Source organism: Aptenodytes forsteri, unplaced genomic scaffold (assembly GCF_000699145.1).
Source record: "Aptenodytes forsteri isolate BGI_AS27 unplaced genomic scaffold, ASM69914v1 Scaffold54, whole genome shotgun sequence".
NCBI classification, from domain to species: Eukaryota; Metazoa; Chordata; class Aves; order Sphenisciformes; family Spheniscidae; genus Aptenodytes; species Aptenodytes forsteri.
In genome coordinates this window covers 9,263,118-9,275,613 of record NW_008796044.1, presented here as the reverse complement: position 1 = coordinate 9,275,613, position 12,496 = coordinate 9,263,118, and the positions used below count along the sequence as shown (strand labels likewise).

The 12,496-nt window shown below is 44.2% G+C and overlaps 1 protein-coding gene across 1 annotated transcript in view; it reads left to right on the top strand.

Moving 5' to 3' along the window:
* Positions 1–1,858: 1,858 nt before the first annotated feature.
* NSD1 (nuclear receptor binding SET domain protein 1) overlaps positions 1,859–12,496 on the top strand; it is a 44,686-nt gene continuing 34,048 nt past the window's right edge. The window contains exons 1-3 of the mRNA XM_009285764.1: positions 1,859–1,940; positions 4,969–5,141; positions 7,144–9,085. Of these exons, the coding sequence (XP_009284039.1) occupies positions 1,934–1,940; positions 4,969–5,141; positions 7,144–9,085 (2,122 nt within the window). The 5' untranslated portion in view covers positions 1,859–1,933. The remainder of the gene's footprint in view (positions 1,941–4,968; positions 5,142–7,143; positions 9,086–12,496) is intronic.

Sequence of the window (12,496 nt, the reverse complement as noted above, 5' to 3'; positions counted from 1 at the left end):
GCACCCCATAAAGCCTAGGGTTGAAAGACATGTTAAAAAAAAAAAATCGAGGCAAAAATCACATTTACAAGAAGAACACAAGCTGGAAACGGACCAAAAAAAAGGGTTTCTGCATCTGAAAGTGCATCTGCATTTTAAAAGCACCAGCAAAGGCAGCACCTCTGGTTCCCATGCTCACAGATGCCTATTTTTGTTCCAGAAAGCCTGTGTCTGTGGCCCGGTGGTGGAACGGAGGCTGCAGCAGGGGAGTGGCAGACCCTTGCTCTGCAGCCCCCCTGCCTGGTGCTCCTTCATGTTCCCTGTTCCTGAGCTCCTGCTCAGCAATAAGTTATTGTGTGGCTTTTGATGACTGAGTGAGAAGAATTTCAGCAATGTAGTCTGTAACGTCATTACCTGCTTTTTTTCATGTAACAGAGGAGTTTATCCTTTTGTATTTTCTTTAACCACATAAAGAAAACCCATAAAACTCAACCTGAAGTGGAATATACCTTTTATTAGAGAGGTCTGTTGCGTTTTAGTTGCTAGGATGTTGAACTGTGAATTGCAAGAGACGTGCCTCAGGAAGGGTGGTGAGCAGGGCAGAGAAGCGGAGAAGGTGCGTATTTGTGCTATGACAGCTTTAATGAGGAGCATATTGCTGACGCTTATTGGCAAGAATAATACCTGCAGCACTTCTTAGAGCTTTTAAAATGCTGAACCCACCTGGGATATGGTTGTTGGCTGGTGCTGGTAAACAGGCAGGATACCCCACAGCTGGGCACAGGGACTCCTGTATCCTGTGAAAACCTATTGTACCCCGTCTTGGCTCAATTAGTCACTACGCCAGTAAGCTCCTGAATCCTCTTCTTGGCAGAGGTCCTGCTGGTAGCACACTGCCCAGCCAGAAAGTGTGCATAATTAGCAAACAACATGGGATCTGCTATTCTATAGGGAGGCAGAAATGGCATTAAGCGGAGTTAGGTTTTTGTGTGCTGAAAGATTTTTACGTTCTTGTGATCACTCTGCAGCCCTGGGAAGCAGGGTGGGTTGGGTGTCTGTTTCTACAGAGTCAGTACTTGCGAGCAGGTTATGGAGACAGGCGAAGTCCGTGTTTCCATCTGTCTCCTAGAGGGGGGATGACTGCTGTTGTGCTCCCTTTCTCTTGCTCTGTAGTTTTGGGGCAGAGCAATGGCAGTTCTGTTCATATAACCTAAAAATTAGGACATAAGGGTTTTTTCTGATTGTAACTGCCTTTGTTTTCAAATACTTTGGTTTCATATACTTTATGGTGAAGCTTTTTCCTGAGCACATCTGAGAAGCAAAGAAATTAGAAGCTTGTACATACCAACTCTTTCTCTCTTTCTTTTTTTTTTTTCAATTGCTAAACATTTAATTTGCTGTTCTCATCACCTTCTTCCAGTCAGGAATATTTAATTGTCTCTTACTACTACTTTTTCTGTACACTGCAACCTTTGAAATGAACAAATTGGTGTTAGTGAAGTAATAGGGGCTAGTAGTGACTCCAGATATTTACCTGCTCAAATGTGTGAAGTTTTGAGTGCAGTCATTTACCAGAGGTCATGTTCCTTACTAAAAAATAACAAAAAAACCCTCAAACCCTGGTTTATTACTTTGTTCTTTCAGAAGGATGGAGAGAACCATCGTGTTCTTTGAAGGTGTAGGAGCCACAAAATAAAATCAGGACTTGCTTTTTAATGTAAACGTCTCTGGTGGCCAGATGTAATCTGCACACAGGGGGGAGGCAAATCTTTTTAAAAGCATCTGGAGCTTTAGTGATTTCTTGTGTTCTGGTTTTTCCCCAAAGATCCGAGCCAAGAAGAAACCTACTCCAGTGAAGTATGAAGTTGGGGATCTTGTTTGGGCCAAGTTCAACAGACGCCCATGGTGGCCATGCACAATTTGTCATGACCCAGTGCTGGACTGTCACTCAAAAATGAAAGGTACTGTATCTACTCAGACCACAAAATGGAGGCGTTGTGTATGGCAGGGTGCTGCAGTTTTTAATTTAAAAAACATTTCTGGCCCTTGAAAGCTATGAAGAAATAGACTCTACTGTGGAAGACCTGGATCTATAAAGTAGACCTAGATCAGAGAGGTGACAGGAGGAAGACAGGGCTGAGGCTGATGGAAGTGGCACAGATAGCTGTTGGACATGTAGGCTTTTCTTCCCAGAGTATAGGAAGGATGAGTAGCTGGGCTGAGCAGAAGAAAGAGCACCCTCTTGAAAAAGGGATTCAGAGAAAGAGCAGAAAAAAAGAAGGTGGATCAGGAAGGTGAGGACAGAGATGTGCGGTGGGTGGGCAAGCAGAGCTGGGAAGCCTGGAGTGTGTGAGGACACAGAGTTGGCCAGGCTTGGAGAACAGGAGGCTGGAGAGGCTGAGAAGTGGGGTAGTGCAGTGTAGCTGCTGAATGCCTGAAGGTATGGTGGGAATGTGTGAGAGGAAGTAAAATTTTTTTGGTCTTGTTTGGCGCAAGGAAGCAAGGGGCTGTTTATGGGGAAATATCGGAAAAACGTGGAGATGGAGCCACATATGTGAAAGTTTAGGGCATAGTGTGTCAGAGAGACTAAGAGCCAGCTGAGTGTGAGGGGAAGAGATGGGGGAAATAAGACAGAGCTGTGCGTGCATGAATGTAGGGGAGAGCCAGGAAGGAAGAGAGTCTTACAAGCTCAAGGCAGAGAAGTGTAGGTGAGTGATGGAGAGAACAGAGGGGAAGTGATTGTTTGGAAATTGCAGCTCATTTGAAGGCTCTCTCAGTGCTTTTAGGATCATACTAGCTGCCATGGGGAGACTGCCACAAATGGAAAGGCTTATTTATTGGTTCCTGGTTTCCCCTTCTGAATCTTTTTGTTCTGTGGGCAACGGGAAACCCCTTGAACTGGTGCCATCTGTCACTGACAGCTCTGTAGACTGGTGAGGTTGCCACTCGCCGATGTATTTCTCTCTGGTTTTTGTGGCCCTTGCCAGCCTAAGAACCAAGTGCTGAGAGTGAGTAGGCTTTTTTCCAAGTGGCTATCAGCTCAGAGCCCTCTGCTATTTCTCTAGAGACGTGAAGTAGGTTTTCCTACATTGTGCCTACGTCATCCCCAAGTCTGGTTGCTGTAGTCTTCTTACTTGCTATTTCTCTACCTTTCCCTTCATCCTTTGGGAGGCATTAATCCTGATTCTAGATAATACTGAGTGTGCTGTTTTAAATAGTCCCTTTTGAGCTCTCAAATTCATGTCGAAGATGTTGCTGGAAGATATGCGAGACATATATTCTCCCCCTGCATCCCTCCCCATGAAGTTTTGGATGGGATTTAATGTATATAGCTGTCCAGTAATCCCCTCTCAGCCTGTGTATGAGGATTTCTAACAAAGGAATTCTGCAGGGAAGAAACATGGTATTAACAAATTCCAGCAAGGTCTGATCTCCAGCTACACGATAGACTCTCCCATCATGTTTTATCTATGTTCAAACCAATAGAGCTCTGGGGAAAAATTGCATTTTCCAGTTGTGGCTTGATGTAATCTGCTCCCCTCCCCTCCCCTCCCCAATGCCACAGTGGCAGAGTGGGTGGATCTGAACTCTGGTGCTTTTGGGCAGGGGGAGCTGCCGGGTCTCTGTGTGCACCATAGGAAGCACAGTCCTCCTGCCTTGGCTCTCCTGTTGCCATGGGAATGAGCCCTTGAAAACAAGGCAGGTCGCTTCAAACTCATCACTTGTGCAAAAACCTCTTCTCCTCTTGGGTTGGAGGCATGGTGTTTTGTTTAAAGCGGTTTGCCTTTTCTTAGCAAGCTCTTGACTCAAAGATTTTTGGAGCTGGAAGATTGAGGCTCAGTGGCTTGAGTCCTGGTACTGTGAATGGCATGGATGAGGTCTGTCATCTTTGCCCTTGGTTTGATGTTGCCCTGGTCATTATTTGTCATCCTCTCAGTGGTCTCGGTCAGAATCTCAATGTCAGCATTGCTAAAGGCCAGGCTGCCGTGCTGCGCTGGCACTCCTGGAAGAGGCAGCACAAACCAAATGGGCTGCGAAGTCTAGGCTACGTGTTCAGAGGGTGAAGGTGTTCCCAGGAGAACGTGAAGCACACATTGCAGCGAAATGCAGGGAGAAGTTTATATCCCTTGTTCAAGCCTTGTTTGCTCTGTTCTGATGCCTGTAACCTGTCCTTTTTCACCAGCACATCCAGTACTGGTTCAGTTCTTGATTGTACCATGTCTGTTCAGCATTCTCACACAGAAAGCACCTTTGAAAAAATCTTTGATTGTGCCCTTATGATTGAGTTTCTTCTTGCTCTGCACCTTCGTGCCCAAGACGAGATTCTCCTTCCAACTAACATCTTGTCATGTTGCACCAGTCCTTGTAGAGCGTGCATGTATGTGCTTGCTTACTTAAATGCTGCTGTTAATGTTTTATGTCCTAAATAAGAGTTTGTTTGGTAACAAAGCATTGAATAAGGTGGGATATATCATGGTGGGGGAGGTTCAACCTGTATGAGTAAATCCTATCCAGAAGGATGTAACTTCTGGGTGTTGCCGGCACACTGTTGCCTTTTCCCAACAGTCAGGCTGACTGGACTGTTTAATCATTAATCAGGGAGTAGCGAAAAAGAAATGTCCTGCCTAGTATGTTGTGTCTCTCAAGGAAGAAAAAAAAATTGGATTTTTTTGCAGGTTTTTTTGCAGCCAAACCATACTCTTTGCACTAGGGAGATAACCCATCTTAGACCTGTTAGTCAACTGCTTGTAAGAAAAAAATATATATTCAGAAACAGAGTGTAGCAACACAGAACATAGAAAGCAGAGATCAAAGGGATCTCCCTGACTTCTGACTAGAAATCCCCAGAACTGGCATTCATGTGGGAATGTTATTGAGCAAAAAGCAGTTGAAAATTAACTGGCAAATTGCTACCGCTTTCTGTGATTCTTTGTCTGTCTTTATTCCGTTATATGCAAGGGGTTAATTCTGTTACATTTCTCAAAATAGTTTCCAATCGGAGACCGTACCGAGAGTACTATGTGGATGCCTTAGGAGAACCTTCAGAGAAAACCTGGGTTGCTGGGAAAGCTATTGTGCTCTTTGAAGGAAGACATCAGTTTGAAGAGCTGCCTGTTCTTCGGAGAAGAGGAAAGCAAAAGGAAAAAGGCTACAAACATAAGGTGAAAGATCTGTTTTCTCTAATATGTTTTTGATTCTTTGAATCTGCACAGTACAAAGTATTCCTTTATGCCTGGAATTGCACTTCGACAGCTCTCTTCTCTGGCAGTGACTGCAGCAACACAGCCAGGGAAGTGGTTCTTTGCATCCTTACAATGAGCATAGTTTATAAGCTGCCAGGAGTTTCTAGGCTCTCTTTTATGTCGGGGTGTGGCCTGCTGCTTTTATTGCCTTAGACAGCTCTGAGAGGCAGAGGAGTCAGGTCTCTGTCGGTGTGAGATGTGTTCAGCGGCACAGCCCTCTCCTGATGTCTATTACAGCACGCTTCTAAATAACTTCCTGTGCTCTCTGGCAGCCTCTTTTGGCTGGTCTGAAGCAGAGGTGGAGTTGCACGCTTCACTAGATCACTGGCTGAGATAAAGCAGTGGGGTTTCTAGCCCTGATTCAGTAATTCTCTTTATACAAACCTGTTAGGACTTATAATTTGACTTGGAAAACGCTTTGTCAGTGAGCCTGTGGGAATGAGTTTTGTGGTGCATCGCATCATCTCCGTTTCCAAACATAACAGCCTGGAGCAGTTGTAGCCAGTATAATGTAACATGACACAGGGGTCTGGTCTACGTCTTTAGGAAGGTGACTGGAGAAATTAACTTTTTAGAATTGCTGAAGTGAAGAAGTACAGAGGCTACTGCATTACTGTAAGAGAGCAGATAGTCATACCAGGCAATGGTGTCTGTTTTTTCTTTTTCTCTTTTTCCAAGAGGTTTATTAGCAGTTATGTACTTAACGTATGTTAGTGCAAAACCATTAGATTAAATGTGCTCTTGCAGATGTGAGTCCCCAGGTGTAATGCTTTCATTTGGTTTTCCTTTTCCAAGGGCATGTTCAGTATCTTCTCTAAGGACTCTTCTCCTTGTGTTCACAGCCCCCTGACAATTAGTTACATGCTCCCAAGTAACTTTTCTGGTCCTAGAAATGCTCCATGACTAGAGTCTCATCCTATATGTAAATAGCAGCACCAGTGTGGCAGCAGCAAAGGGAATCGGATGTTTATTGCTTGCATAAATGTCCAGGTTTGCATCCCTGGAAGCCAAGATCTGATGCAAAGCTGAGAGTATTTGGCTGCTTTGCTACCAGGCTTCATAAAACTTTAGTCTGCTGAGATGAAATTTTGTTGGTGTGGGTGTGTTTTTAAAGGGAAAGTGTTAGAAATTTGAGTTGTTCCTCCTGCCTTGGAATTGGTTTTGATTTTAGGAGCAGTTGTGAAGCCTTTGTTTTGCTGTTGTGCAGCCAAGAACAGCACACACAGATAAGAAACAAGTTTCTTGCTCTTTTTAGATGGTAGCAGAGGTTCCTGTCCAGTGTGGAGAGTGCTTTTCTTTTTTAGGCTAAAGGTACAGAGTTAAAGCTGGGAGAGTTCTAGGTAATGGATGTCTTAAATTTGTTAGAGTATATTTTAGATGTGTGTCTGGATCTCATGTTTGTACCAAGATGAGTTGATGGAGAGGGAGGGTTGAATTGTGCTCTGAGTTCAAGGGATGCAGGAAGAATCAAGAATGAGCAAAGCAAACATGTCTGCTCAAATGCTTTAAGGAAAATGATGCTGCATTTGCCTTGAGAGGCTTGTTGGCTGTCGCTTTGCATTTCTGTGCCAGGAATCCATACCATATGCATTCCCCTTTACAGGCTGTTGTGTTCAGGGTGTGCTGGGATGCCAGGACATCTGGTTCCTGGGAGACCTGTGCTTGCAGGCACCTTTTTTTCTGTTTTGGGAATGCACGGGGATTTTTATTAGGCTCAGCAGGAGTGCAGGGTACTTACCCAGGAGAAGTATTTTCTCTGTCTGCTAGGCACAGTCTCTGAGCATACATGTGATTGTCTTAAAGATGCAAAGTCCTGGATTGTCAGTGTGTTCTGTGCCTTGTGCGTCTCTATCTCACTTTTATCTTGTTGCTTACCCCATCAAATTTTTCTTTTTCTTTTTTTGTCTCCTCCAACTTTAAGGTTCCTCAGAGATTTATGGCTAAATGGGAAGTCAGCGTTGGACAGGCAGAAGACATTCTTCTCGGGGGACCAGAGGATCAAAAATGCAGCCAGAACTCTATCGAGCTGGACAGCGAGAAGGAATTGCAGTTGGAATACTATGCCAATGGCCCTGGAGCAGAAAGGGACAGGCAGCTGAATGGCTGTTTTAAATCCTTGTCATTTGACTCCAGACACCCAGCTAGTGAAAAAGGAAAATTGCACATTAAGCCACATGTGAAAAAGAGCTCTGACAGCAGAAAAAGGACTAGAGTAAAAAAGAGCGGTGCAAGAGGGGAAGCATCTAGGGGAGAAATCAAAGAAAAAATGCCAGAGAGCATAGTTAGAAACATGATTGTTGGGGACCTACCGGATAAACACGCATCTCATGAACTTCGCCGGATTGCCAACAGTCTAACAGCATCCAGTAGCACCAGGGAAAACCATTTGCTTTCCTCCTTTGGAGAAAGACGTTTTGAAAAGACTACTTTGAAACCGGACTATGAGAATCGTAAAAGTGGTGCTCTGAAGAACATGCTCCAAGGGGATTTGTTTTCCAGCGCATCTTTGGAGAGAGAGAAGAGCTCCCTGGGCATTTTGTGCAGTTCCAAATTACAAATACACTATTCTGCATCTGATACTGGTATTGAGAAAAAGCAAACTGAATCGGATTCATCCTCTTCCCTCTCAGATGGTGGGAACAGTGATGTAGATACCATGGACCAAAGTTCAGAGAGAGCCTCTAGCGCTCTTGAAGTTAGTGATTCTTCAGATAAAGTGGAGAAGGAATTTCCTATGACGTCAAGTGGAAACATTAAGCTTTCCATGTATCTTTCTCAGAAGAGTAACAGAAGGGCCAGGAAGAAGTCATACAGAGATCGCAAACCTCTGGGAGGTTCAGTAACCAGCAGACTTGATGCTGAATTTGTGGATGGGGAGCTTGAAGTAGGCTTCTCTGATGCTGAGATGTCATTGACGGCTCTTGAGCGCTCTTCAGATGTGAGAAATGACAATCTTTCCCTAGTGAACAAGCACACTACTCCCCAAAGTGTTTCCAAGGACAGCTCCTGGCCTGCTGTTGCAAATCAAGCAATCTTAAAACCGAAAAGCATGAAATTGTCCCGAATCAGGAGCATAAAATGCAAACATAAAGAAAAAGTTGTTGGGTTGGAGCCTTCTCTTGCAGAAGAGGAGGGTGGCATGAATCGCTGCTCTTCTGATACCAAAGGTTTCTCTGGCCTTCAGAGAGATTCTCTTCAGAGAAGCGGAAAAGTTGATGGTCAGAAACTGCTAAACAACATGCATGAGAAACCCAGGGATTCTGCTGAAATAGAAACAGCTGTGGTGAAACACGTCTTGTCAGAGCTGAAGGAGCTGTCTTACCGGTCCATGAATGATGATGCTAGTGACTCTGGCACTCCAAAGGCCACAGTACCCTTACTTTTCTCTTCTGCCTCTGGTCATGGTCGTTTGCCTATTGAGCCAGATTACAAATTCAGCACCTTGTTAATGATGTTGAAGGATATGCATGACAGTAAGACAAAAGAGCAGCAACTGATGACTGGTCAAAATATAGTCCCATTTCGAAATACCAGCACAGCTGATGGTTCTGGAAGCAATTCTGCGAGTGGTCTGAAGTCCTTGTCTATTGTAGGTCCCCCATATAAAATAGAAAAAAATGGAGATTGTGCCCAGGAAACAGTAAAACCAAACTCAGCTATAAGCAACTCCTCATTTTCACGCAATCTTCCAACCAAGTTGACGGGGATTGGTACTAGTAAAAGGGAGCCCGCGAGTACTGCTGTTTCTGGGACAAACGGCACAAATTGCGTGTCCAAACGCAACTGTTCAAAATCTAAGCAGTCATCAAAGCTTGGAGATAAAACAGTTTCAAACAGAAAGGACTTAAAACCAGGAGGGCCAAGTAAGTTGTTAAGTCGGTTATCCAAAGATTCAGGAGAACATGCATTCTGCGTTCACGGTTCGGTTACCGGTCCTCTAGGTAATGAAGCAGAAGATACTGAGAGGAAAGAGTCTGTTGATTTAACAGAACATTCAACTGATGAAGACTCTGCCTGTTTATCTGATGACAATTTAGATCGTATTGGAAGGAGACCTGAAGCTGGTAGAAATATTGAGAGCTGCACTTCTGCTGAAACTGGGGAGAGTCCAGACTTGGATTCAGAGGCAAATAGTGAGAGCTCTCTTGGTGATGAGTCTAATGATGTAAATCACGTAGCACCCAAAAAGCGATGGCAGCGTTTTAACCAAAGCAGTGCTAGATCTAATAAGCACATCAGTAGATCTAGGGAACAAGGAAACTTGGAGAGTGCCTTTGGCCTGAATTCTCGTGGCTTTTCACTGAAGGGAAATGAGTGCTTGGGACGTAGGCATTCCCCTCATTCAAAGGTGCTTGAGGGAGACCTGACAGATCAGGACTATGAGAATCATTTAGACTTAGTTGAGAAACGTTTGAATGTATGTGGTAAGCCAAACAACAGTGTGATGGACTCAGAAACAGAGCTTGGCAACTTTGCTCCCCAGTCTGAATTCTCTGCACAAGGTAAGGGAGCTGGACTTGCGCCAGAGTGTGTATTTGTATACATTTTATACTTTTTCATTTAAAGCATAAGTTATGGAACTTGGGGTGTTTGACAACATGGAGATGTATACCTCTGAGCTGAAGAAACTGTGATACCTTGGTCTGGGGTTCTCTGTAAGCACGGAGAACAAAAGGCAGAGCAGTTACGGGATTTTGCTTAGCTTTTTGGTCAGAAAGTTTAAATACATTACAAATTACTAGTTCCTCCACAGTGAAAGGTAAAATAAGCATCCTTCTGAGTTTGGGATTTTTTTTAAACTTATACCTTCGTAATGTGTTGCTTAGAGCCACATGTTTGGTGTTAGCTGGATAGATCAGCGCTAGAAAGTTGTGGGAAACAGCCTCAATGGCTGCTTTTTTTTTTTCTAGTGCTGTTTGACATAGAGTCTGTCTTTGGTTTGCTCTGTAGGATTTCATTGAGACAATGCATTGGGGCGTTTTTGGCGTTTCAGTGTGGAATTTTATTAGCTGCTAATAAAATGAATTGGGGAACCCCACAGATTTCCTAATTTACAGCTCTGGTGTGGCTGCCTGAGGGATGAAGGGGAGAAAAGAAGAGGGCGGAAGCTGCCAGGGAGGCTGGGCTGGAGGTGGGTCTGGAAGATGGCAGGTTAGAAGTAAGGCAGCATCACTGGAAGGGAAGTGACCTAAGAAGGAGGAGGCTTCTGAAGACCACAAGCTCAGACAGCCCTGCCTCTCCCACAGAGATGGGGACATTTGGTTAAAGCAAAAAAAAAACAAAAACAAAAACAAAAAAAAAACAAACGTGTGTGTGGAAGGAATAGGTCCAGCAGAACCACGTTCAACACATGCCATCCTCGGGCTTCTGCAAAGAATCTGGGGAAGCAAACCTTAATGAAAACAACAAAATGAAATTGTTAAATAGATTTTGCCAAACTAAATTGCTCTAGTCTGTTTGCAATATCATAAATTAATATAACTTAACAGAATTTTGAACCTGTGTGCATTTTGTCACTTATATGTTCCCTCAGTGCACGTTTTGGTGTGTGCATTTTGCTATTACTGATTGCTGGAGGTTGCCTGCATCTCTCTTTCAGTGTGGAAAAGGCAGCTCCTGGCTTAGTGGTCATAGGACCTGCCCAAGGCAAGTCACAGCAGGCACAGAAAACGAGCCCATAGGGTGTAACACATGGGGTAAAAGTTGTGGTTTGAAATCATGACAAGCTCAATCATTCACTGACTCCTCTGGCTGTGGCTGCGTGTTTTTGAGGACTTAAAGTCTTCACAGAGCAGGCGAGAGGATGCACATTGTTCTGGGGCTGTTGAGGCTCTGCTGCAGGAGTGTTGCAGCCTGCCGGAGGGAGCGAGTTCTTCGTTTGCACTAAGATGCAGCTGGGTTCTCATGGCTTCATGATGGTTTTGCGATTGAAGCATCACTGTAATGTTGCTATGTGAGATGAAGATGCAAGCCTGCAGAGAGAGTTAGAGAAGAAGAGCTGCTAAGAGGTAGTAACCTTAAGAGAAGAGGAGGGAAGCGGCAGAGGAAGGCAGCAGGCTCCTGGGCAAAGTGGCACTGACAGAGAGGAGCACAAAGCTGTCCTGGTACTGCGCACAGGGGTGCAGTGAGGGCCTGGGTTTGCGTGCAAAAGTGACAGATCAGCAACTGCAGTGTAATCTAATTCCCCTGCCCTAAATAGCATGTGAGCCTTGAAGCACACCTGAAGCGTATCAATATAAATGTGCCATAGGGAGGCACTGGAGCCTCTGTGTATGAGGAGCTGTCTGGACTGCCGTAACATCCCCAGTGTGCTAGTGGTAGTGAGTAAACCTCTAATGCTGCGAAAAGCCCGTTCGTGGAAACCAGTCTTCCTTTTATATCCGGCAAGGCCAATTACATAGAAAGTAGAGAGAATGATGCTGGAAGTTAGACTAACTGCAGCTTACAGGAGAGAAGGAGTTTCCTCTGTTTGCCAGTGCTTTGAGGAGACGTGGCTAGTCCTCGGCCGCGGCAGGCAGAGTATCAGTGTAAGAGATCACAACAGATCGCAGTCACAACTGTGTAATTTCCACTAAAATCAAACTAGATAAAGTCTTCATCATAGTTGAATGGCAACATTTAGCATAATTTTGCTACAAACTTTGTGGTGCAATTTAAAGCAAATAAGGCAGAAGTGAAGGTTAGTGGAATTTGCTGACATAAAAGATTTTTATAAATAATAGTTTCGTCAGGTATGTGATTTGCCAGTGCCAGTCAGACTGCATGTGGGATTCTTGTACAGGATTTGCTGGGGGGGGGAATGCGGTTAAGCCAGCCCTTCTGGCACAGTGCTGTGCTCTGCTGCATGGCTTCGGGGCTCTAAATAGTAGCCCAGTGAGGATACTCAGCCTATAACTGGTTATGTGCTGAAATGTGTATTTCACCCAGACACCTGTGCAGTACGTTAATAGAGGCTGAAAATAGCTGTGTTTGAGAAAGTTGTTCCTTTCTTCTCTTTTGGCCAAGTCTGATGTTTTCATGCTTGTTTAGCCACAAAGCCACAATAAAGTGTAGCAATCTTGTCCAACATCCCTGTTCTAAAGTGTTGCACTGGAATGCTTTGTTATAAAATGTTTCCGTTTTAAAGAAGAAAAAGCCACCTCCTACACATGAAAAGAAACAAAGAGAATATTTACTGTTTCTTCCTAAACTTCCAGGAGACTGCAAATGTTTTTGTGACTAGGAGAAATCTTTTGACAATATTATTTAATAATTTTGAAAACTTAAACAAAAAA